Source organism: Oncorhynchus clarkii, chromosome 32, assembly GCF_045791955.1.
Source record: "Oncorhynchus clarkii lewisi isolate Uvic-CL-2024 chromosome 32, UVic_Ocla_1.0, whole genome shotgun sequence".
Taxonomy (NCBI): Eukaryota; Metazoa; Chordata; class Actinopteri; order Salmoniformes; family Salmonidae; genus Oncorhynchus; species Oncorhynchus clarkii.
The window spans coordinates 33,312,984-33,339,642 of NC_092178.1; the positions used below are offsets into that span (position 1 = coordinate 33,312,984).

At 43.0% G+C, this 26,659-nt stretch overlaps 1 protein-coding gene and 1 pseudogene across 4 annotated transcripts; both read right to left on the reverse strand.

Moving 5' to 3' along the window:
• Positions 1–403: 403 nt before the first annotated feature.
• LOC139391687 (C-type lectin domain family 6 member A-like) lies at positions 404–2,889 on the reverse strand (annotated as a pseudogene).
• Positions 2,890–5,132: 2,243 nt separating this feature from the next.
• LOC139392344 (neuronal pentraxin-1-like) lies at positions 5,133–26,659 on the reverse strand. 4 transcript variants are annotated; one of them, XM_071140263.1, is made up of 10 exons: positions 26,626–26,656; positions 19,399–19,500; positions 18,878–19,081; positions 18,357–18,427; positions 16,375–17,464; positions 13,981–14,707; positions 13,587–13,837; positions 10,313–10,492; positions 6,361–7,773; positions 5,133–5,712 (listed from the first exon to the last, which is right to left on the reverse strand). In XM_071140263.1, the coding sequence occupies exons 5-9, from the start codon at positions 17,116–17,118 to the stop codon at positions 7,564–7,566; spliced, it is 2,112 nt and encodes a 703-aa protein (XP_070996364.1). In that variant the 5' UTR covers positions 17,119–17,464; positions 18,357–18,427; positions 18,878–19,081; positions 19,399–19,500; positions 26,626–26,656; the 3' UTR covers positions 5,133–5,712; positions 6,361–7,563. The 4 variants fall into 4 exon arrangements, with proteins under 4 accessions (XP_070996364.1, XP_070996363.1, XP_070996365.1 ...); XM_071140262.1 differs by lacking the exon at positions 26,626–26,656 and adding an exon at positions 26,366–26,476; XM_071140264.1 differs by lacking the exons at positions 18,357–18,427; positions 26,626–26,656 and adding an exon at positions 26,366–26,476.

Here is a 26,659-nt window from a genome sequence, read left to right on the forward strand (position 1 = left end):
AAATCATCTTAAACACTATTATTGCACACACAGTGAGTCCATGCAACTTATTATGTGACTTGTTAAGCAAATGTTTACTCCTGAACTTGCTTAGGCTTGCTGTAAGAAAGTGACCAAAGAATCTCAGTTTAATCCATTTTAAATTCAGATTGTAACACAACAAAAAAATGAAAAAAATCAGGGTCCCAAGAATCAATGGGTTTATATAATTAATTTAAACGTCCCAAAATGGATGTAGGCTAGCAATTTTACGGCAACTTTATTTTCAGTTGTAGATACATTGCATAATTACCAATTAGGCCCACAAAAGACACATTGGATTTTTCATGCTGACTGTGGCTACCCTACCCCTACCCTAGGACCCTAACCTCACACTATCTCAGAAGAGGAGAGGAGGGGAATTTCACTGCAGGGTGCCCTGGGTCCTCTCACAGATGGTCTTCAGGCTGTTCTTACACATGGTGGCGTACCAACCGGCCCTATGGCTGTCTCCTTGCGACAGCCGGGCACACAGCTCTCCGGTGTCCCCCTTCTCTGGCTCGTGATACCAAGAAATATCCCAAAACCTGTAGAGGTAGGAGTCTCCATCAGTTTGACTTTTTTTTAAACAAAATGACCATGTACATTTGGTTACTCTGTCAAATAACCATCAATGCAGAATAATGCATCAGGTACTTATAGGAAATGGACGGGTGGCAATAAATATGCTCTCTTCATGACCTTAACTAGGGACCTCATACAGTAAGTATCCTCATCTGATACTGTCATTTGAGGTAATGTAATCACAGTAATACAGTCTCGAGTCTCGATACAGGACACCACGCCAAACGAAAGAATTGAGATCCAAACTCAATTTTCTGGATGATATTTCTATCCATTTACGGGACTTTTTTTTTTTTTAGCTCAAGACTTCCTTCAGGGGCAAATCTTCTGTAACTATAAGTTTCCCTTTTTCCACCGGGGAGTTGTCCACCCAGTGCCAGCCCCGCCTGGGTTACCGTTCTTCAGGCCGATCCAGTAGGAGTCTCCCTGGCTCAGCTCCTTGGCTCTCTTCCACGGGAAGATCTGAGAAAAATGCAACACTCAGATGGAGGCCTCAAATAGACACGACCCCACATTTTCGTAGAACTCCTAAATCTATTATTAACTTTAACTGAGGGTGTCAAATGTGATGTATTACACAGTGAATGCAATGAGTCTAAACATTCATGACTGACCTTATAGATTATGTTCGTGTCTGTGTTAGGTCCACTGTATACTGTATAAAGGAATATCACAGCTTTGAGTGATAGGGCAGCCTATATATTGCTAATATTTCCAAGTAATTCTCAGTAAATCTCAGTTCTCTATTTACCTCCAAAGCTCAGGACCTTTTGAGGATTTCGATTTGTCATGATATAGGTTCTAAACCATCTCTTGATTCAAAAGGGATCCATATTTGAAATGCAAATTAATACAGAATTGAGAAATAGGCTACAATGCAGTCCTCCAAAGAAACCTTAACGTCTGCAGGTATCATTGGGTGATGGGGTTCATGGCTCTTTCATACTTGCTCCTCCTCACTATTCACCATGGCAAGGTTGCCCCCTACAGACAAGCAGTGGTACTGACTGGAGATCCAGTTCTGTCTCTCCTGGGTGTAGAGGCAGCATCTCTCCCCAAAAGACTCCCATCCCTCTGGGCACGGCCTGCACTCACGCTCTATGAAACAAGATTACGCCAGAGGTTACTCAGGGGTAATGGTGAACAGGGGTGAAACAGGTTCCCTATGTAAAATAGGTTTTTCAATCTCTGTATCATCACCTGTATAAATACAATATTTCCTAAATATATCAATAAAAAATACTCTTAAAACCATCAAGCGGGGATTGTTTATGGTGGTACATGTCTACATCGACTAATCTGATACTAGCTAAAGTGATGCTGTTATTAGGATGCCAGGCCTAGCGCATAGGCCTAGTGTGATGCTACCCAATTTTCACGACTCTTGTCATTGTCAGCCATTTGGAAATTTTAAGTTGATCCTGGTTATCCTTCATCATCTTTTCTCTGCCTGTCCATATATTTAACAGTTTATTGGATTAGAGTATTTTTCCCCCCAGATAAAAACAAACTAAATGTCTGTGCTCACCACTGGGGGTGGTGACAGGACTGTACAGGTTGAGTGTTGGGTAATTGTGGAAGAGGAGGATGTAGGAGTTGTCCAGGGTGTTCAGCTTCTGAGTCAGGTCTTTGAGTCTGACCCCCGCGACCCCTTTGCCATGGATACAAAAATAGTGAGGATGAGGTAGCAGAGAGAGCCAATTAAAAGGTAAAGCTAGGGTTAAAACCTCTAGGGTTAAAGTCTTGACCGTCCATAACAATGTAAATCAGTGGACTCCTATTTCTGACCCCTGAATCTTTTTAATCAAAAAATATGAGCTCATGAAACTCACAGTAGAAGGTCTGTAGGAGTGTGGCCACAGTCAGCAGAAAACAGCAGGGCAAGGTCATTTGATAACTGTCTGTACTGTGTATGCCACCAATCTGAGAGGGGGAAATATTTCAGCCACATACAGTAATGTCAGTATAAACATGATGCATACTAAAAAAGTATAGCATTATGCTTTTTAGACATCAAACATGCAATAATCTGAACTTGATCTTGATCTTATTTCTTTGGATAAAATGTGCTATAATTTTATGATAATGGGATCACCTATCACTGTTGACCCCTCGATCTTTTTAGGGTGTAGCTGGCCCGGTTCAGACGCCCCCATTCTCTCCTGGTCTCATGACTCCCATTCCCCCAGAGCAGTGGGAGACTGCTGGAGGCTGAAAATAGATCCAGCTCTCATGAGTTCCAATTCACAAATGAGCTTTGAGACAGTATGTCACCCTTAGCTTCATGCAAAGTACATTTGATAGCAAAACCTGTCAGGCTGGAGAAGTTTTGATTATGACCAAATACCCTTATTCAATTGTGTTGTTTGTGGACAACTTTATGTAGCTTGTGGTGACATTTCTGTTTAGAATATGCGTGGTTGCCCAGGGCCCGGTTACCCAAAAAGCATCTCAGGATCCTATGGTTCTAAAGATGAGCGTAGCCTTAAGATGTTTTTTAGGAAACCTGGCCCTAGTCTGTAAGTGTTGTCCTGGTCAGACCAATTCAATATGGCACCCAGTATAAAGATGTCAGCAAACCGTATCTAGGTCATAACGGAACGCAATGTACAGCCCCAAGACTTCTATTCAAATGCCCTCCGTGCTTAGATAACTACTATTGTTTTAAAATGCATTGCGTATCTATACTTTGACACCTACAGTGTTGCCAGACATTCCCCTTCTCCTCAATAATCCATAGCAATATCTGCTTCAACCGACGCGATTTATGTGCTATGTTTTGCTTTGAAGAGGACCCATTTCTATGCTGTGTGAGAGTCTTGTTTTGGCAAATGAGAATCCCCAGCCATTTAAGACCGGCAGCAACAGGATTTGAATTCTTCCAACTGCACGCACCCCCTGCACTCTTATCATCTCTGTTCTCAACACAGGCAAAAATCAAGGCATACACAATTCCTGGGTGGTTTGTAAGTGCTATTCAACAAAAACATAGTGTACAGATCCGAGGCTAAGTTACTATTGTGACTCAATACAGGCTACAGCTGTAGATTAGGCCCTGTAGCATTGCTATTGCTGTTGCATATTCCAAACTTAGCCGATATCATGCCCAAGCTTTGCCAAAAGTACATTTATTTTCGTACCATACTTTGTTAGATGATATGTGATTTCAACCGCTGATTGCTGCTTTAAAAGCATACAAAACAAAGCCGCAGCATTCTGACTTTGACTTGTGTTGTGGCTTTATGCCGTCATGACGATATAGGCTACTGAACATACAGAACACCCTCCAAAGGCAACTAACACCCTCTTGTGGCAAACAAGTTGGACTCACTGAATAATTCTAATCATGAGTCATGCTGCTGTTTCCTTTGTGTGTAGCTCCCACCCATTACCCCTTTGGTGTTCACAGATCTGTAAAGGGACTGGATAAGTGTAAGCAATATAGCAGTAGCTGCCCTTCACAGTATGCTACATGTTGGGAATTTTTTACCCTGTGATGGCTGGTGTGGGTGCAAGCTTTTGCTCTATCCAAGCAGTAACACATCCGATTCTACTAATCACAGTTTTAACAAACATTATTCGTCTTCATAAGACTGACCACCAATGAAAGAAAAGACATGAAATACCCGTTCATGAAATATGCAATAATATTTACCAGAGTTAGTCCATTTATTTCTTGTTTACGTTTTACGATCTTATAGTTTTGGCTTACATACACAGGAAAGGGACTTTTTGAACAAATACACAGACATGAATAAATAAAAGGTTGTTCAATATTTACAGACAAGAAAAACTAAGCTATTGAGAATGTCTTTATATACAGATAAAATGCATACCAAAGGCGAGATTATACAAACTTTATGGAAGCAACATAGATTCTGATGGTGAAACTGCATTCAATGCTATGTTTAAACTGCATTTTATCCAATTGTATTAGCATTCATTAATCAATCATCTTTTTCAAATGTAATGAATTAGAAACATACACACAAAATGTCGGGAAACATTACATACATTTAGCCCACTATCAGGAAAATAAACTGGAGCATGGTTTTTTTTAATGCTCATCTTGGCATTATAAACTCTTATAAAACAATCCATACCACTATGTCCTCTCACAAAGGTGCATGAACAAATATTTACAAACATACTGTAATGGTTGTGATGATTATTAGCAACAAGAGGCTATGTTCAGCCAAGGTCTGTACTATCACCATGGCAACAACAGACCCTTTTACCAAAGATTTTTTATAACTAGCCCAAGATAGACCAGGGCCTTTTATTTTCAATGGGAGTAAATTAATCATAGTGGGCAGAACCAAGCAAGAATATGGGCAGAACCAAGCACTAGCTAGCGAGATCCTATTGGCGAATTCTAGTTTTTATTTGCATATTTACATTAGGGAATGTCTACTTTGTGAAGTGTGCAATAACTAAATTCGCCTTTTGCACTCCTAATACAGTTTTTTGAAACTTTGGCAAAGGGTAAAGTTTACAAGACGTTGTCCACTCTGTTTGTTACAGATTACAGAAAACTGTATTGAGTTCAAATGTTTCATCAAGGAAAGAATTAGCAAAATGTCAGCCAAAATCCATCTGGCTCCACCTTCTCCCAATGCCAGCCACTGGGCTTCCTCTCATCACCATATTTGGTAGTGAGTGGAAACAGCAACCGGATGCTTTACATTTATCCATCCGGTAAAATATCTGGCTCATTGTTCTGTACTTTTACAATCAGTGTTCACGTGAAACAATGAGACGATAGACAGTCCGAACTTAATACACTGAAATGGGGGTAAGTGAACTAATAAAATAAATTCCTCATTTGTATGCTGTACAGACAGATAAGGGATGGCCATATACACTGAAAGGATAGATAAGGAAAGGATGTGCTGTGTACAATAAGTTATACTTACCAAAAATGTAATGGTGTGTATTTGTTTATGCAATTTCACAGTTGATATTCAATACATAGGCTATATTTTTCAGATTTGTATAAGCATTTTACATGCATTAAAAACACAAGACCCAACTAATAAAAAGCAACAGATTTTTTAGAGCATTACATTTTTGTTTCCAAGCCGTTTTGAGTGCATGTGTGAATTTAGCCTATTTGAGTGCATGTGTGAATTTAGCCTATTTGAGAGCATGTGTGAATTTAGCCGTTTTGAGTGCACGTGTGAATTTAGCCTATTTGAGTGCATGTGTGAATTTAGCCTATTTGAGTGCATGTGCGAATTTAGCCGTTTTGAGTGCATGTGTGAATTTAGCCGTTTTGAGTGCATGTGTGAATTTAGCCTATTTGAGTGCACGTGTGAATTTAGCCTATTTGAGTGCACGTGTGAATTTAGCCTATTTGAGTGCATGTGTGAATTTAGCCTATTTGAGTGCACGTGTGAATTTAGCCTATTTGAGTGCATGTGTGAATTTAGCCTATTTGAGTGCACGTGTGAATTTAGCCTATTTGAGAGCATGTGTGAATTTAGCCTATTTGAGTGCACGTGTGAATTTAGCCTATTTGAGTGCATGTGTGAATTTAGCCTATTTGAGTGCACGTGTGAATTTAGCCTATTTGAGTGCACGTGTGAATTTAGCCTATTTGAGAGCATGTGTGAATTTAGCCTATTTGAGTGCATGTGTGAATTTAGCCTATTTGAGTGCATGTGTGAATTTAGCCTATTTGAGTGCACGTGTGAATTTAGCCTATTTGAGTGCACGTGTGAATTTAGCCTATTTGAGAGCATGTGTGAATTTAGCCTATTTGAGAGCATGTGTATGGTACTGACAGCACAGAAATAGTCTGGATCTGGGTCAGAGCTCTACTTGTCAGGTAAATCCCACTGTAAGCCACAGGTTACCATGGAGATGTCAGCATTACCTTAGAACTCTTGACAGCCAGTTAACCTGTATTTATGCGGGCACCTGTCCACAAGTCAGACTTGACAATGTCAACTCTGCTGTTGCATAAAACCTGGCAGCCATTTCAGACACACTCATAGAGATACGTCGAAACCAAACCCACAAGTTTTGCTGTGTTAAAACAGACATTCCAGCTTACAAAATGTCCACCTTTTTAACCTTTTATTAAAACACACGTTCTTACAAAAATATGTTTCCGCAAACAGACAAAGCAAACTCCTTTAACCAAAAGCAGAGCACCATCAGCTTTTGTAGAGCTAAGTTCCTGTGAAAAATCCAGTGGAATGTTGATCAGTTGCATGTGTGTACAACCCAGTGGTAGAAAACAGGCCTCTAAAATCTCTGGTAGAGTCGGGACAGGCTAAAAGCCTAAAAACAACATCCCTAGAGGAGCTCCTCCCATCTTCATGTTAAAAAAAAATACTACGTAATCCCTCACATTCAACCATCAAATCTTTATCAATGTCTTCCAACTCATACACTTGCCATCTGCAGGGCTCTGTTTTCAGTGCCTTTATTTAGGTTGTTCATTCCATACTGTCCAAAGTTGGTTTCTGAGCATTCTACCTCAGTCCTTTCCTTTTCATCACTGGTATCATCCTGCTCACCAGTCAAAAACAGAAAGACCAACAAATAACACCTGGACTATTGTGACTTTGAGAACCATATCCAGGCGTAATACGTCCCAGAAAAAAAGGTTTTGATTCTTTGAACACCTGACTGATGAAGGGCTTTGCTAAGGCCGGGCCATACATGGATGGACCCATCTAGAGACAGGGAATCCTATTACCTGTACTGGATCTCGGGAGCAGCGGTAGTCATGACCAGTCGGTTATATCCAACCGTTGCTCTTTTAAAGTCCTCTCAGTTCCTCGGCCCAGCGAGGTAGAAGGCAGAACAGAGAGGAAATGGATGGCAAAAATAGCAGAATGTCTCTGCAGCGTAGCGCACAGAGCCCTTGCTGCCACACCGTACAGCTGGTTGACTGACATCATGGGCTTGGTGATCAGACATTTTTAATGAGGCAGAGTGGGGTAGTGCTTAGTGGCAGGGGTCGAAGGGGTATTTGGTGACCCCACCGTGAAGCTCAACCACTGCCTCTGTCCAGGTGATGAGGTCACCGGCCATGTGACCTCCACAGGAAGCCTGGCTGTAGATTTCATTGGGCGTGAGAACGCGGGACCACAACTGGAGGTCTGACATTTCGCCCACGAAGGACTGGGTGGCGTCAAATCGGCCACCTAGGGCATCCTGTTAGGAAAGCACAGCATTATTATTAAGTGTAAAGGCCCACAAAACATGAACAAGAACAATCTATCCCACAGTAAACGATGAAGACGCAATTATTTAAACAGATGTCTGAGTTTTTCACCTTTTAATTCCTTTAAAACAAGGTTGGTTAGTCACTAACAATGTTCTAAAACTAGGCAGTTCAGATCAATCAACCTTTGTTCTTAAAACCTTCTCATGACCTAGTGTCATGTTAAGGTTAGGCTTAAGGGGAAGGTTTAACTAACATGCTAAGTAGCAAAAAAGTAGTAAGTAGTTGCAAAATTGCTAATTAGCTAAAATTGTCCATGATGATATTCTAACACGCAACCTTTGTGGTTGCTAGACTTTTGCATTATATGCCCACCCATCCCCTATCCACCCCTACTAACCACCCTACTTTTGTTTTAGCCTTAAGTAAACTTCTGTCTAATGTAACCATACCATACATATCATACTAATTTGGGTGTCCCCGGATTTACAGTGCCTTGCGAAAGTATTCGCCCCCCCTTGAACTTTGCGACCTTTTGCCACATTTCAGGCTTCAAACATAAAGATATAAAACTTTATTTTTTTGTGAAGAATCAACAACAAGTGGGACACAATCATGAAGTGGAACGACATTTATTGGATATTTCAAACCTTTTTAACAAATCAAAAACTGAAAAATTGTGCGTGCAAAATTATTCAGCCCCTTTACTTTCAGTGCAGCAAACTCTCTCCAGAAGTTCAGTGAGGATCTCTGAATGATCCAATGTTGACCTAAATGACTAATGATGATAAATACAATCCACCTGTGTGTAATCAAGTCTCCGTATAAATGCACCTGCACTGTGATAGTCTCAGAGGTCCGTTAAAAGCGCAGAGAGCATCATGAAGAACAAGGAACACACCAGGCAGGTCCGAGATACTGTTGTGAAGAAGTTTAAAGCCGGATTTGGATACAAAAAGATTTCCCAAGCTTTAAACATCCCAAGGAGCACTGTGCAAGCGATAATATTGAAATGGAAGGAGTATCAGACCACTGCAAATCTACCAAGACCTGGCCGTCCCTCTAAACTTTCAGCTCATACAAGGAGAAGACTGATCAGAGATGCAGCCAAGAGGCCCATGATCACTCTGGATGAACTGCAGAGATCTACAGCTGAGGTGGGAGACTCTGTCCATAGGACAACAATCAGTCGTATATTGCACAAATCTGGCCTTTATGGAAGAGTGGCAAGAAGAAAGCCATTTCTTAAAGATATCCATAAAAAGTGTTGTTTAAAGTTTGCCACAAGCCACCTGGGAGACACACCAAACATGTGGAAGAAGGTGCTCTGGTCAGATGAAACCAAAATTGAACTTTTTGGCAACAATGCAAAACGTTATGTTTGGCGTAAAAGCAACACAGCTCATCACACTGAACACACCATCCCCACTGTCAAACATGGTGGTGGCAGCATCATGGTTTGGGCCTGCTTTTCTTCAGCAGGGACAGGGAAGATGGTTAAAATTGATGGGAAGATGGATGGAGCCAAATACAGGACCATTCTGGAAGAAAACCTGATGGAGTCTGCAAAAGACCTGAGACTGGGACGGAGATTTGTCTTCCAACAAGACAATGATCCAAAACATAAAGCAAAATCTACAATGGAATGGTTCAAAAATAAACATATCCAGGTGTTAGAATGGCCAAGTCAAAGTCCAGACCTGAATCCAATCGAGAATCTGTGGAAAGAACTGAAAACTGCTGTTCACAAATGCTCTCCATCCAACCTCACTGAGCTCGAGCTGTTTTGCAAGGAGGAATGGGAAAAAATTTCAGTCTCTCGATGTGCAAAACTCATAGAGACATACTCCAAGCGACTTACAGCTGTAATCGCAGCAAAAGGTGGCGCTACAAAGTATTAACTTAAGGGGGCTGAATAATTTTGCACGCCCAATTTTTCAGTTTTTGATTTGTTAAAAAAGTTTGAAATATCCAATAAATGTCGTTCCACTTCATGATTGTGTCCCACTTGTTGTTGATTCTTCACAAAAAAATACAGTTTTATATCTTTATGTTTGAAGCCTGAAATGTGGCAAAAGGTCGCAAAGTTCAAGGGGGCCGAATACTTTCGCAAGGCACTGTACATTTACTATCTTACGTCTAGTCTTTGAGACCAGGCTGGAATCTCTTGTCTAGAGAGACATAGAGTTCTTACATTCATCTTAAGATAGCAAAGTGAGACAACCACATATCACAGTCACAAATGTACTGATTTCCAAGCTTAGTTTTTGGCAATAGCCTGTGTCTTCTCAGGACACAACTAGACGATAATCCGCTTTAACATGATTGTATTAACAGCTTTTAGTGTTTGCGAATCCTAAAATCAGCAAACACACACTGTAAGTGTGACAAGTAATTCCCTGCTGGCAACATTGTGTCAGCTGTGGGATCCAGTATTGCTGTTTAGAAATGTACGGTTCCTATCCCAGCTTTTATGTTTTTCAGAACTTTGAGTGTGAAAATTCATAGAAATAAAACGTAGAGTTGTACCTGTTCCTGGCCCAGAATAAAGACTCCACCAGGCTTGATTGGATGCCATGCAGATAGATTCTCTCCAGATCCCCTTTTTACACCGTCCTGGAAGGCCTCCCAATGCCCATCGTGTGTCGACCATGTCACGCACAGATGTTGCCACTTCCCATCCGTCATTGCCATGGGCAATGTCACTGCCTGTGCAAAGAAAATAGAGGCAATGGCATAATTAACTAATTGCATGATTGGCCAATTGATTGATTGATTGATTGGCTTAACCCGAAGAGTCTAAACAAAAGATTTCCGTGAGTAAAAAGAGCAAAGTCACTGCCTGTTCGGAGAAAGAGAGATTATTACCAGTTTAATTGACTGTCACAGAACAGGATATTAGTGTCATTGTCTTGGGCATTTAGAAAAATGACACCTTCAGAAGGTAAATTAAACACAAATGTTGTCTTTTTTTAAGGGAGATATTTTGTAAAAATTTGCCAGGTTTTGTGAATAGGTACAAATAGCTCACCAATTGAAATGCGATGGCCTTCTTTTCTTTTGTGTCATATCCTTCAGGTGCTATAGCTAGGCATCTCCCAGGTTTAACCACCAAATCCCCCCTTGTCTGGGAGAAACCCTGAATCATGCTGAGGTATGGGCCCAGACCATGTGTCTATCCCCGTGTCCACCCTCTCATTAGACGTCCCTTCACATGACTGTGCTAGGTAAGCTGCTTGCCCTCTGTGGTCTTATGCCATTAGGGAGGATGATAAATGAAGACAGAACCACTGTCTCTCAGGAGGCAAGACTAGGTGAGAGCAGGCAGCAGGTGAACTGTAACTGCCTCCTGCCTCGCTCCTTGAGGACAGGAGATAAATCAAATTCCGGTGCCTGATCGGATAAGAGTGGAGTCACCTGACACTGAGGTGTAGTAAGCTTGCTTGCCTTGAGGTGATTGATTTTCCACTTGTGCTGCCAATGGGGCAACTGACTGATAACATAAGCGACGTCTTATTTAAAATGTTGATTAAAAATGGTGAAACACTCCTTTCTAAATGCTATCAAATCAAATCAAAGTTTATTTGTCACGTGTGAATACAACAGGTGAAATGCTTACTTACAGGCTCTAACCAATAGTGCAAAAAGGTATTAGGTGAACAATAGGTAAGTAAAGAAATAAAACGATAGTAAAAAGACAGGCTATATACAGTAGCGAGGCTATAAAAGTAGCGAGGCTACATACAGACACCGGTTAGTCAGGCTGATTGAGGTAGTATTTACATGTAGATATGGTTAAAGTGACTGCATATATGCATATATGATAAACAGAGAGTAGCAGCAGCGTAAAAAGAGGGCTGGGGGGCATACAATGCAAATAGTCCGGGTAGCCATTTGATTACCTGTTCAGGAGTCTTATGGCTTTGGGGTAAGAACTGTTGAGAAGCCTTTTTGTCCTAGACTTGGCACTCCGGTACCACGTGCCATGCGGTAGTAGAGAGAACAGTCTATGACTGGGGTGGCTGGGGACTTTGACAATTTTTAGGGCCTTCCTCTGACACCGCCTGGTGTAGAGGTCCTGGATGGCAGGCAGCTTAGCCCCAGTGATGTACTGGGCCATATGCACTACCGTCTGTAGTGCCTTGCGGTCAGAGGCCGAGCAATTGTTGTACCGGGCAGTGATGCAACCATGTTGCTCTCGATGTTGCAGCTGCAGAACCTTTTGAGGATCTCAGGACACATGCCAAATCTTTTTAGTTTCCTGAGGGGGAATAGGCTTTGTGGTGCTCTCTTCACGACTGTCTTGGTGTGTTTGGACCATTCTAGTTTGTTGTTGATGTGGACACCAAGGAACTTGAAGCTCTCAACCTGCTCCACTACAGCCCCGTCAATGAGAATGGGGGTGCGCTCTGTCCTCCTTTTCCTGTAGTCCACAATCATCTCCTTAGTCTTGGTTACGTTGAGGGATAGGTTGTTATTCTGGCACCACCCGACAGGTCTCTGACCTCCTCCCTATAGGCTGTCTTGTCGTTGTCGCTGATCAGGCCTACCACTGGCGTCGTCTGCAAACTTAATGATGGTGTTGGAGTCGTGCCTGGCCATGCAGTCGTGGGTGAACAGGGAGTACAGGAAGGGACTGAGCACGCACCCCTGTGGAGCTCCAGTGTTGAGAATCAGCGTGGCAGATGTGTTGCTACCTACCCTCACCACCTGGGAGCGGCCCGTCAGGAAGTCCAGGATCCAGTTGCAGAGGGAGGTGTTTAGTCCCAGGGTCCTTCGCTTAGTGATGAGATTTGAGGGTACTATGGTGTTGAACGCTGAGCTGTAGTCAATGAGTGGCATTCTCACATAAGTGTTCCTTTTGTCCAGGTGGGAAAGGGCAGTGTGGAGTGCAATAGAGATTGCATCATCTGTGGATCTGTTTGGGAGGTATGCAAATTGGAGTGGGTCTAGGGTTTCTGGGATAATGGTGTTGATGTGAGCCATGACCAGGTTTTCAAAGCATTTCATGGCTACAGACGTGAGTGCTACGGGTCAGTAGTCATTTAGGCAGGTTACCTTAGTGTTCTTAGGCACAGGGACTATGGTGGTCTGCTTGAAACATGTTGGTATTACAGACTCAATCAGGGATATGTTGAAAATGTCAGTGAAGACACCTGCCAGTTGATCAGCACATGCCCGGAGCACATGTCCTGGTAAATAGTTTGACCCTGCAGCCTTGTGTATGTTGACCTGTTTCTAGGTCTTACTCACGTCGGCTACGGAGAGCGTGATCACACAGTCGTCCGGAACAGCTGATGCTGTCATGCATGCCTCAGTGTTGCTTACCTTGAAGCGAGCATAGAAGTGATTTAGCTCGTCTGGTAGGCTCGTGTCACTGGGCAGCTCGCGGCTGAGCTTCCCTTTGTAGTCTGTAATAGTTTGCAAGCCCTGCCACATAAGACGAGCGTCGGAGCCGGTGTAGTATGATTTAATCTTAACCCTGTATTGATGCTTTTCTCATGTGTTTGATGGTTCGTCGCAGGGCATAACAGGATTTCTTGTAAGCTTCCGGGTTAGAGTCCCACACCTTGAAAGCGGCAGCTCTACCCTTTAGCTCAGTGCGAATGTTGCCTGTAATCCATGGCTTCTCGTTGGGGTATGTACGTACAGTCATTGTATGACACATCACATTATGACACATCACAGTAGGAAACCTTATAGTAGGAGAGTGTATGTGTGTAAGAAGTGAGGACAAAGATATAGATCTTCACAAATTGGTCACTAGGGGCACAACGTGAAAGTATGTAAAATAATCAATCACCTTGTCGTTGACCAGTAGTTCCATGGGGTTGTTGCCCCATTCGATCAGAACCAGTTCGTTGGCCTGTCCCGGTACAGAGTAGGAGAAGGGAGTGCCGAGGCCAGGCCCTGATCCCCCTTTTATCCAGAGGCAGACAGTGAGGGCGAAGATTTCGTTGAGTAGGGTCCTCTTTATTTTTCCATATATGTAGTTAGTGCGCATAGGGAAGCCAATCTGGAAAGCATCCGGACTCTTTGGCTTTTTCCGGGTACCTGTTAGGGTACAAGACAGCAAAATATGAGCAATGAACAGCTGATACGGGGTATTTGTACCTGCAAATACAACTCGGCATGCATGATATAACTCGGAAAATAGTATACAGTGTCAAAGTGGGTTATTATCAGAGTTTCAATACCAGGGTCAGTGTTCCTGTGGTTAAGGTGGCTCAGCACAGTTTCAAGCTTGTTGTGTCCACGGCCAAGAGGTCTTGGAGCCGGCGGCTTGCTGTTATAGGATGGACGAGGATGATGGCCAAGGTCGTCGTTGCCATGGTGACCATCGTCACTGTGACCGTTTCCATGGTGGTCATCATGGTGGTCATCGTGAAGATCATCATGGTGGTCATCGTGGTGAAGGTCATGATGGTCATCATGGTGTTCGCCATGACGGTCGTTGTGATGGTCATCATGGTGTTCGCCATTGTGGTCGTTATGGTGGGTGTCATGGCGGCCATGGCTGCGATCATAATGGCGGTCATAGTGTCGGTCATGGCGACTGTTTTGACGGTTGTTGTGGCGGTTGTTGTGGCGGGTGGGGGTGGGGGTGCGGGTCTCGTGGTGGTCATCATGGTGATCGTCGTGGTGACTGGGTCCATGGTGGTCATCGTGGTGGTCATCGTGTCGATCATCATGATGGGGATCGGGTCCATGTTGGTCATCGTGGTGGTCGTCATGATGGTCATCGTGGTGGTCGTCATGATGGTCATCGTGGTGGTCGTCATGGTGGTCATCGTGGTGGTCGTCATGGTGACCATAATCATGATGCCCACCGTAGTGATTGCTGAGCTGCTTCTCAAGTGCTTTGATTTTGCGTTGCAGGAGGTCTCTCAGTGAGCTTGAATAGGAGCTGGAGGAATTCCTGGCCTGGAGAAAGAGAGAAAATTATGAATAGTCGGCCAACAATTGGAAATGTTTGCATGCCTTATTATTAGTCCATTAGTCCATGTGCTTGGTTATTCAAACTTTGTGGAGCAAACTAGAATATCAGTTGGAATTTATTTCCATAATAGGACTTTTTTTGTATTTGTTTACCACTTTTTCTCCCCAATTTCGTGATATCCAATTGGTAGTTACAGTCTTTTCCCATCACTGCAAGGTAAAGAGGTAAAGGTCGAGAGCCAAGCGTCCTCCGAAACACAACCCACAAACACAACCCACACTGCTCGCTTAACCCGGAAGCCAGCCGCACCAATGTGTTGAAACACTGTACGGCTAGCGACCGAAGTCAGCGTGCATGCGCCCGGCCCGCCACAAGGAGCTGTTAGAGCGCGATGGGACAAGGACTACCCGGCCGGCCAAACCCTCCCCTAAGCCTGACGATGCTGGGCCGATCGTGTGCCGCCTCATGGGTCTCCCGGGCCCGGCCGGCTGCGACACAGCCCGGGATCGAACCCGGATCTGTAGTGATGCCTCTAGTACTGCGAAGCAGTGCCTTAGACAGTTGAGCCACTCGGGAGGCCAATCTCAGCTGAACTGTCTTTGTCTAACACCCTCAAGACATTTGGTAACACTTTCTATGAACCATCATTATTAAGTGTTATTAATGCTTGTATAGGATATATGCCACTGTGATGTCTTATAGCACGTTTGTTTTGGTAACACTTTATTTTTAGAGCCTGACCGATATATATAGTTTCATTATTCAGTAAAGGGGATGGAAAAAAAGTGAATCACATGCTTATCTGAACACTAGCGTCCATTCTAATTTTCATTGTCACAATGTAAGAAATCAACATTTGAAGAAATTTCTTGGACAATTACACTTTTGGATGGAAATTTAGGAGAACTTGGTGTGGAAAAATGTAACTTTTCAATTTCCCTGTTGTAAAACACTAAATCGACAGATATATTGGTGTTGGTCAGTTTTGTCCCACAAAATATCTGAATCGTTATCGGACCCCAAAGAAAACATATAGGTTGGGCTCTACTTTCTATGAACCACCAGTGTTATTAAGTGTTAGTAGTACTTGTATAGGATATAAGCCTATAGCATGTCTCATAGCAAGTCTTACAATTCATTATAGAGTGCTAGAATCCCTTTAAGACAATGGGTGAGAAACCGAATCAATTAGAACCAAAAAATGATCTTTCGGAATCCCCAAAATGTTGGTCAATTAGTTGGATTTTGTATATACAGGAACTTCCTTGATTCATGGGAAAATAAAGAAAATAAAAAGTTGGTTGTTAGTGTCAATGGTCATATGTCATACAATCACTCAACAAGACCTTCTCCTAGGCTTCATGAATTCCCATGGGATCAGTGCAATATATCCTCTAGGGTGAGAGTCAGGATAATTAACTAATCAACTTAGGCTTTCCTATGCATGCACATGGATGGAGCTTGGGCTGTAGGCCACTGATATCCTCACGGCGTGAGAGAAAGCTGGAGCACCCATTGTCGTGCTTCATTTCAGGTCAGTAGCGAGACACAGTGCCCCGTAGTGACGCATAAGATAACCTAAATTCACACAAAGGACCAATAAGCTTCCTATCCCTCTTCCTACTCAACCTTTGTTGTTGTTCCCACTGACCTGCAAGTTCTCCAGCCTCTCCTTGAGTGTCTGTAGCGTTTTCCTAGTTTTCTCAGGGGAGAAGGCCCCATGCTTGCTCCCAGCGTTGTCCTTCCCTCGGTGGTGTGGGTCCGATCGATGTCCATTGTTCAGTGGGTAGTGTGGATCCCCGTGGTGGTCAGCATCATGGTAGGCGTGGTGCGAGCTCGGGTGATGGGTGTTGAGACGCGGGGGTCCATGGTGGTTGTCGTGATGGTCATCATGATGACCCACCCCCCGGCCAAAGCCCTCACAGAGGGTCAGCTTGGCAGTCAGTTCCCTGATCGTCTCCCGCTGGTCTAAGATGGTCTCCTTTTGCCGCACCAGGCTCTCGCGAAGGTGCAGGATGGTGGATTTGGCCTCGTCTGATATTCCTATCCCCATTCCCATCGACCTCCTGCCGTTACCATTGGGCGCCCCTGCAGCAGGTCCATGATGCCCATTACTGCTGGGTCTGTCGTGGGCAGGTCCGTGTGCTGCCCCGCCTGGTGTGAAGCAGCTGGGGTCTGCATCCGCTGGAATCGGGGTACAAACAAACTTTGGCTGGGCTCCATAGTCATAGTCTAATCCCGGCAAACTAACAACAGCCATCGAGGAAGATATGAGAGTATAAAGGAGTAGATAAAAAAGAGGCAAAGAGGGTAGGATGAAAACTGGGAGTACTCCACTCCAACGCATTTTCACTTTAGGCAAAAGCATCAGGGGTGGAATGGCGTTGTCGGGCATATTTTCGTTCTCTCCTGTCAAGGGAGACTGTCCTTCCACGCTTTATTTTTGGTGTGATGTATACCACGAGTAGAGGTCATTTGGAGCGGATGGCAAGCTGATTTAACACATGGCAAAACAGTCCAAAATCCCCTGTCCAACAGGGTAAATTCCTTCAAGAAGTGTTCCAACACGCAGGTCCTCGTGCCAAAGCCCTTTGTACCAAAGTCCGTTTCCTCTGTTCAGGGAAGAGGGGTCTGCCTACAGGTGGTCCCTCGTGGCACAGCGTGCCTCCTGTGTTCGGCAGCCAAAATAATCCCTTTATAGTCGGCTTCTATCTATCCGTGAGGGCCGATGGTGCTTCCACCTGGAAGGAAAAGACAAAGGCGATAAGTCATAAATGTCATGGGCACTTTAAAAGCTTAATTGGAAATACTTTTTTTTAAGTCTTGAGAAATGCTGTCACTTCAGTGAGTAGACAACTGCAACATACGAGGGCATGATCAGAAGTACATTGATATACTGAACAGTACAGAGCAACAGGATGGCGATGACAGAACTCGAGCAGAGCAGCGGTGGGGAGTAATGGAGCTAGGGTCATAAACAATTAAACTACAATTATTTAGTCAATCAGTCACCGCTATTGGTTTTCAATGAGCCAGCAATGGCCTTCAGTGAATGATGCCAACTGCATCAACTGAGAACCCCCCCTGGGCAGTGTAATCAGATTACAAGGCAGTCATCAGGATGCAGATAAATGAATGATTGTTTTCATTTTAATGTGGACAGGCAGGGCTAGGAGGTTATTCATAGTGGAACAACAGGGGAACAGTTGTGCGAGACAAGGGGCTGTCACCGAAGAAGCTATATTGAAAGAGCCACAAATAATGCCAGTGTGATTGAGGTGGTGTGTACAGACTAGGATACAGTAGCACCGTAGCCCTGAGTTACAATGTACAGTAATGGAAAGAACTGCTCTTGACCAGGGATATAGTAGGTTGTTTATGCACATGTTTATCTGGGGAATGGCATTTACTGACCTATCACGCAAAGTTAGCATTGTTAGCGTTTATATGTTATTCCTAATCAGAGATTGTATTCCATCAAACCACCTAAATGACTTCAGCAAACATTCTACGAGTAGATATAAGGCCTCAATTAATCCAGCACTTCCTGAATAGGAGGTCAGACAGAGAGTGAGGCAAAACCAGGAGAAGGTAACAGAGAGCACAAGGACACTTTCTTATAAGGCTTCTTACCCATCCCCATGGCTATCATCAAGTCACCACGCCTACCGATAGGCCTACTTCTTAAAATATAATCCCCAGTCCTATATTTTGATGAGATTAATACATAATAATAACAATATAAATGTCAATGTCAAGTTGGCAATTCTTTATATCAGCAAGCTATATTTCTATCTACAGTGTATTAGACAAATAATGTGTTTAACTATTTTCCTTGCTGTAAATTTACAGCAGTAAGGAAAATAGTATTGTAACATACATCTCTGCTGTAAAGCAAAATTACAGTATTAAGTTTGGTGCCTGTATAATGCTGTAAATGTAGTAAAATTCTCCCTAAAATCTAAATGTAAGAAAAATAAATGTATTCAAATTGGTAAAAACATTAGCAAATCAACAACAGAATTGACAATAGAAGTAAGAATTGTTAAGAATTGTAACCAAATAAGATCATCATTACAACACTAATTTAAAAACTATATTGTGTGGGGGAGAGAGTGAGACAAAGGGAGAGAGGAAGATGGAGTTAATTGTACCCAAGATGGAGATTGGGTACAATCCTAGATCCATGGTCATCAGAGCAACTATTCAGGGTAAGGGGGTTTAGAGGCGCTGAAACACACAACGGAACAGTTTGGACTGGAGAGCAGATAGGAGAGAGAAGTCAGCCCCGCATCAGGTGTTCCTCATGGGGCTCCGTAACAATCATCCTCAGTTCTGATTTGTCAGCTCTTCTCACCCTAGGACAAGCATAGACAAATTAAGAATAGAATGAGAGGCAAAGAGCACCAGAGCTGTTACTCTGTGGGTAAAAAGATAGGTGACAAGGGACATATCAAGCCAGTGTCGTGTGTGTATGTGTCACAGGAGGTTGGTGGCACATTAATTGGAGATGACGTGCTCATGCTGGAGCCGAATCAGTGGAATGGTATCAAGTACACCAAATACATGTTCTCCATGTGTTTGATGCCATTCCACTAACTCTGTTCCAGCCATTGTTATGAGCCGTCCTCCCCTCAGCAGCCTCCACTGGTGTGTGTGTGTGTACTGTACTTACCTCACTAGAGGTCTTCATTCAAATTCAGTGAGCTCTTGGAAGAATGGGGCAAGGTAGGGGTTGACACATCTTCAGGATTCATCATCTTGGGTTGATTCCAACCTGTACAGCCATATATCCAATTTAGTTTATGAAATCAATTGAGCTGTTGAACAAATACAAATAAGACAGCTAGATACACCTACCTCAAACCCTAGCTAACTAATAAAACATTGCTATAGCCTACACAACACCACAGGTGATTTTACCAGACTCAAAACATTTTCCTTTATTTCTGTGCCACTTAATGTTTGTATACTACTGGTAAAGTGAACAGGTTTAGCTAATACTGTAGCATTATGGAACAATGTTGTTGAGAGGTTGTACGGACACGGACGTGTCACATGGTTGTGACAGCTAAGGAGGACATGGTCCCGGTGTTGTCATTCATGCTCTTCCCCCTAGAGTAGACTGTATCATGATGACATCTAGATGGCTACCAATATTCGTTATTTCTTGTGTAGACTGCTATCCTACTTGAAATCTAAAATATATATTTTTAAATTGGCCACGTTACTAGCTACCGCCGGCGACACTGTGATAGAGCTGCCCAGTGGAAGCACCTTAGGTCGGCAGGCACCTCGACACAACACCGGTACACTGGTCATTCTCATTGGCTTTAGCGGCTGAGGCTCGTGAGTAGTTTAACGGCCCTCTACGTGGTTTGTGTTAAATGCTGCATGTCAAGCCGTGAAAAAAAACATTCTGCCAGTAATATGGGTCATATCTTTTTAATTGCTATAAATAAGCCATTTTCTTTGTAGTAATGTTGAAAACATAATGGTCCAGAATCTGCACTCAGTTTATTCTCTATGGCACTCAGAAGCTGCGGTACAGCGAAGCCCATCATCACAACAATTAATATCTGGGTAATTTATTTTCCAGGTCGCACAGCAAGATATTTACAAAGCAATTTAGAGCAGACTGAAATGGCTTGTGTCAACTTGAGCTAGCTAACTAGCTAGCTAAGTTAGCTAAAAAAAAACATGCAGTAATTCCACGTTGGCTAGCAATAAAATAACTTATTTATAAGTCAACGTACAATACCTACCCAGTAGCTGCTGAACATTATCTTCCACTTCACAGCAGCTTCAAAAATACATTTAATAAAATAGTCTGATATTCATGTGTCTCACCAGACAGCTTGAGGTTAGTGCCTGAAAGTGATAATTTGAATCTACAGCAGGCATAAGCTATTACAATAAAGAAATACAGTAGGTTTGATTTTTTACAGGAGGCGTCCAATTACAGTTAATAACAGTATTTTGTTCAGCATTTACCCATTATGCAGTGCAATCTACAGCATTAATGCTGTAAAACAGATTTACAGTATTTGACTGTGCACCCTACAATGTTTTACTATTGAAATGACAGAAAAGTCTTAGTCTAGTGAAAGATTCTGGTAATTGCTCAGATTTTCAATTCATCCAGAGTGAGATGAACTCGTGGATACCATTTATGTCTCAGATTGAAGCCTAAATAAATGCTTCAAAGAGTTCAAGCAACAGACACATCTCAACATCAACTGCTCAGTTTCTTTCAACTGTTCTGCCTTATTATTATTCGACCCTGCTGGTCATTTATGAACATTTGAACATCTTGGCCATGTTCTGTTATAATAATCTCCACCCGGCACAGCCAGAAGAGGACTGGCCATCCCACATATGCTCTCTCTAATTCTCTCTTTCTTTCTCTCTCTCGGAGGACCTGAGCCCTAGGACCATGCCCCAGGAATACCTGACATGATGACTCCTTGCTGTCCCCAGTCCACCTGACTGTGCTGCTGCTTCAGTTTCAACTGTTCTGCCTTATTATTATTCGAACATGCTGGTCATTTATGAACATTTGAACATCTTGACCATGTTCTGTTATAATCTCCACCCGGCACAGCCAGAAGAGGACTGGCCACCCCACATAGCCTGGTTCCTCTCTAGGTTTCTTCCTAGGTTTTGGCCTTTCTAGGGAGTTTTTCCTAGCCACCGTGCTTCTACACCTGCATTGCTTGCTGTTTGGGGTTTTAGGCTGGGTTTCTGTACAGCACTTTGAGATATCAGCTGATGTACGAAGGGCTATATAAATAAATTTGATGATTTGATTTGATTTTGCTCAGAGGAAGCTGCGTGAATCAGGCGTTCATGGTCGAATTGCTGCAAAGAAACCACTACTAAAGGACACCAATAATAAGAAGAGACTTGATTGGGCCAAGAAACACGAGCAATGGACATTAGACTGGTGGAAATATGTCCTTGGGCTGAGGAGTTCAATTTTTTTTATTTTTGGTTCCAACCACTGTGTATTTGTGAGATGCAGAGTAGGTGAACGGATGATCTCCGCATGTGTAGTTCCCACTGTGAAGCATGGAGGAGGACGTGTGATGGTGTGGGGGTCCTTTGCTGGTGATTTATTTTGAATTCAAGGCACACTGCAGCAATACGATATCCCATCTGGTTTACACTTAGTGGGACTATCATTTGTTTTTCAACAGGACAATGACCCAACACATCTCCAGGCTGTGTAAGGGCTATTTGACCAATAAGGAGAGTGATGGAGTGCTGCATCAGATGACTTGGCCTCTACAATCACCCGACCTCAACCTGGTTGAGATGGTTTGGGATGAATGGGACAGCAGAGTGAAGGAAAAGCAGCCAACAAGTGCTCAGCATATGTGGGAACTCCTTCAAGACTGTTGGAAAAGCATTCCAGTTGAAGCTGGTTGAGAGAATGCCAAGAGTGTGCAAAGCTGTTTTCAATGCAAAGGATGGCTACTTAGAAGAATCTAAAATCAAAAATATACACTGCTCAAAAAAATAAAGGGAACACTTAAACAACACAATGTAACTCCAAGTCAATCACACTTCTGTGAAATCAAACTGTCCACTTAGGAAGCAACACTGATTGACAATACATTTCACATGCTGTTGTGCAAATGGAATAGACAACAGGTGGAAATTATAGGCAATTAGCAAGACACCCCCAATAAAGGACTGGTTCTGCAGGTGATAACCACAGACCACTTCTCAGTTCCTATGCTTCCTGGCTGATGTTTTGGTCACTTTTGAATGCTGGCGGTGCTTTCACTCTAGTGGTAGCATGAGACGGAGTCTACAACCCACACAAGTGGCTCAGGTAGTGCAGCTCATCCAGGATGGCACATCAATGCGAGCTGTGGCAAGAAGGTTTGCTGTGTCTGTCAGCATAGTGTCCAGAGCATGGAGGCGCTACCAGGAGACAGGCCAGTACATCAGGAGACGTGGAGGAGGTCGTAGGAGGGCAACAACCCAGCAGCAGGACCGCTACCTCCGCCTTTGTGCAAGGAGGAGCAGGAGGAGCACTGCCAGAGCCCTGCAAAATGACCTCCAGCAGGCCACAAATGTGTATGTGTCTGCTCAAACGGTCAGAAACAGACTCCATGAGGGTGGTATGAGGGCCCGACGTCCACAGGTGGGGTTTGTGCTTACAGCCCAACACCGTGCAGGACGTTTGGCATTTGCCAGAGAACACCAAGATTGGCAAATTCGCCACTGGCGCCCTGTGCTAGTCACAGATGAAAGCAGGTTCACACTGAGCACATGTGACAGACGTGACAGTCTGGAGACGCAGTGGAGAACGTTCTGCTGCCTGCAACATCCTCCAGCATGACCGGTTTGGCGGTGGGTCAGTCATGGTGTGGGATGGCATTTCTTTGGGGGGCCGCACAGCCCTCCATGTGCTCGCCAGAGGTAGCCTGACTGCCATTAGGTACCGAGATGAGATCCTCAGACCCCTTGTGCTGGTGCGGTTTGCCCTGGGTTCCTCCTAATGCAAGACAATGCTAGACCTCATGTGGCTGGAGTTTGTCTGCAGTTCCTGCAAGAGGAAGGCATTGATACTATGGACTGGCCCGCCCGTTCCCCAGACCTGAATCCAATTGAGCACATCTGGGACATCATGTCTCGCTCCATCCACCAACGCCACGTTGCACCACAGACTGTCCAGGAGTTGGCGGATGCTTTAGTCCAGGTCTGGGAGGAGATCCCTCAGGAGACCATCTGCCACCTCATCAGGAGCATGCCCAGGTGTTGTAGGGAGGTCATACAGGCACGCGGAGGCCACACACACTACTGAGCCTCATTTTGACTTGTTTTAAGGACATTACATCAAAGATAAAGGGCCTCATTGGCAAAATCCTGAAGTATCCCTTTAATAAGTCAATGGAATGACAAAATGTTATTGTTTTGGGTGATTACCTACGCACAAAGAATCTTCCCAAGCCTTGGCAAGTCAAAGTCTTCTGACCCGGAGGGACTTTCCTCCTCTAAAGGTTGACTCACTAATAGGATTCCCAGGATTAAAACCTGATGGTAGGGCAGAGGATTGGCCCTGGCCTGCTCACTTCAGAAAGTCAAAGCATCGTTATCACATGGGTCAGAGAAGCTGGGCCAGTCTACAGGCCACAAGCCAATTCAGGCCAGACGTGGGTTGACGTCTCCATATGCCCCGTCCTGTTGCTTTTAAGAAGCTTTTCCTCCTCGTGCCCTGCTGTGCTTGACTCATGCCCCACGTCATGCGTATTGAACATGGCTGATTGGCATGTAAACTTGGCACAGTGATTCCCCCTGTTGCTTGAACGAGACTAATGAAAGCCTGTGATCAATTAGAAAGAGTAGAGAGGAGACAAGGGTTAACCTTGACGCAATATATAGAATACGCTAGAATATAACTGCTCACAGAGTATTTGCAAATATTTGCACTCCACAAATAATGTCATAGAATAAGTGTTCAGTATACTATAGGTGCTAAGAATGGTACACAATTTCCTTTAACCTAAATCTAAATTAAAGTTTTAAAATTGAACAATATATCACTTCATGGGTTTGTATCATATAATATATTATATCATGGGTATATACTTAGCACATTAACTGTGTAGAAATAGAAATAAAACCTTAAAACCTTTTGCGCTCAACACTGAAAGGACAATTCTGTCACTTTTCAACCTCATATTCATAATCTCCAGCACCAAACCAGTGTCTGCATATGTGAAACAGCTCGTTTCTATGATCTGTGGTTAAAAAGTCACCCTAAAAATGCTTCTCTGTGACATCACAGGGCAGGATTAAAAGTGTTTAAAAAACAGTGATTTTCAAAACCTGCAACAAGTTTCCAGTCCAAGGGAGGGTATTTTCTTGCTCCCCATGTCACCGCAAATCTCAGTGTTTGAAAGTCACTGTTTTTAAAATGTTTTAACTTTTGATTGTCATTTTTTACTTTATATTCTTTTCTACAAACCTTAGAAATGTGCCATTTTCACATGTTGACACTTCTATTGTGCTGGAGATAATGAAAATGAGGTTGAAAAATGGTGGAGTTGCCCTTTAACACGTACAGTGTGGCTCTTATTCATTCTCTGGACACCACTGTGCCATACCCCTCTGTGCTACCCCCGACTGTGTAGCACAATTACAGTGTACCACCACAGGTCCATCCATGTAATTACTAAAACACAGTCTAAGTGGGACCCATGCTGTTTCCAACAAGTGTTTTGTTAACTGGAGTTTTTAAAACATTAGTAACAGGAACATGTGATCAACAGACCCTTCATTTTGGCTGGTTAAACATGCTTGCTGATAACACTTCATATAAATAGGCTGAGCCATGTTAACCTCACTGCAAAGGGTTAAAGCACAGGTCTAAAAGTTGTGCCCGACTTAACCTCAACCATGACACGATGTGACATTCACCGCTGGGCAGCTACAGTATCAGGATCCTGCAGGACATGTGTCTCCTGTACAACTGTATACCATGCCTTTAAAAACTCCAAGTGTGCTAAGAATAAAACACAGACACTTAATCTGACCATAGATCAGTTGAAGCTGCAGAAGAGCCAATGTTTCATTGTAATCCACAGAGGACAGGAAATTATCTAAAATAATGACTGTGTTTCCTTTCAATCTTTCATTCTAAAATAACTTGTGAAATGCAGTATTCTTATGACCAATAAGAAATATCTGCAACAAATAAATAATTGGTTCGGTATCACCACAAGTAAGTAGAGATGCCAAATATTTGAAGTTGTCAAAGGTGGGCCTGTGTCAAAGGTCATGTCATGACCTCGACACAAGCATGTGGCCACAAACCCATCCAGAGAACAGCTGAAAAAAGTCATTTGACTGAGAAATATGCCTATAGTGGTGAATATTCCCGTTAACACAACCAAGGTGATCGTCTGACTTCAAACTCTAAGTTCCCATTGACTCTGTAACTAGCACTATCCAAACCCGACTTGGCACAGTGGAAGTGTTTATGTACTGGGGAAATACCTTGTTATCCAACTATTTCGGACAAATTCTCTATTCAGTATCACTAGTCAATCATCATGTTGTGATTTAGCATTACACTTTTAGAAAAAAGGGTTTCAAAAGGGTTCTTCTTGACATTTCAATCTACTTCTCTATTCTATATCTATTGAAGCATAATCACAATACCACAGTATGAACTTGAGAAAATATGCAGTTGACAAACAAGATTTCAGAAATGACCATACATGTTGAAAATGGAAAAATGACCAATAGTAATAAATAATACACAATCCAAATCCCAATGCAGCTTGAAAACAAACATGCACAATTGCAGCAATACATTTGGTTACTCCAAAGGAATTATTTTATTCCTAAATAAGCAGTCGCAACTTATCTATTTGTACGACTTAGTTTGACGTGACAATTTCAGATCATATACTAAAGTTGAAATATCACATTTGATCCTATGGAAAAATCTGTCTATTGTAGAATGGATTTACATGAAAAACATTGACCTATTTCAAGTGACATGTTATAGGCATTCGTAGAGTCCCAGGTAAAGTGTCTTGACAATTACTAACACTCTTTCTACAGTGAGTGAGATCAATAAAAGCTATGCCTACAAATTTGAGCACATTGTTTTATACTACCTTTTTCTTCTGAATCCAAGACTTCACCAGAGAGTAAGAACAGCACCCTACAACTTTAGAGACATTTACTTTCAATCCGAAAGACTCAACTCTCTGTTTCCAAAATACAGTTATAGCCAGGCTCTCAACCGTTTGGAGAAAGCAAAGCAGATTTTCCTGAAGGTAATCCAAAAATACCTTTTTAGATTTGTATATTTACAAAAAAAAGTGCAACCATCAAGGAGTAATAAGTGTTTTTTAGGGTGAATACGTTTCCTTACCTGGTCACAAGCTACAGTCCCAAGCTGGTTAGTC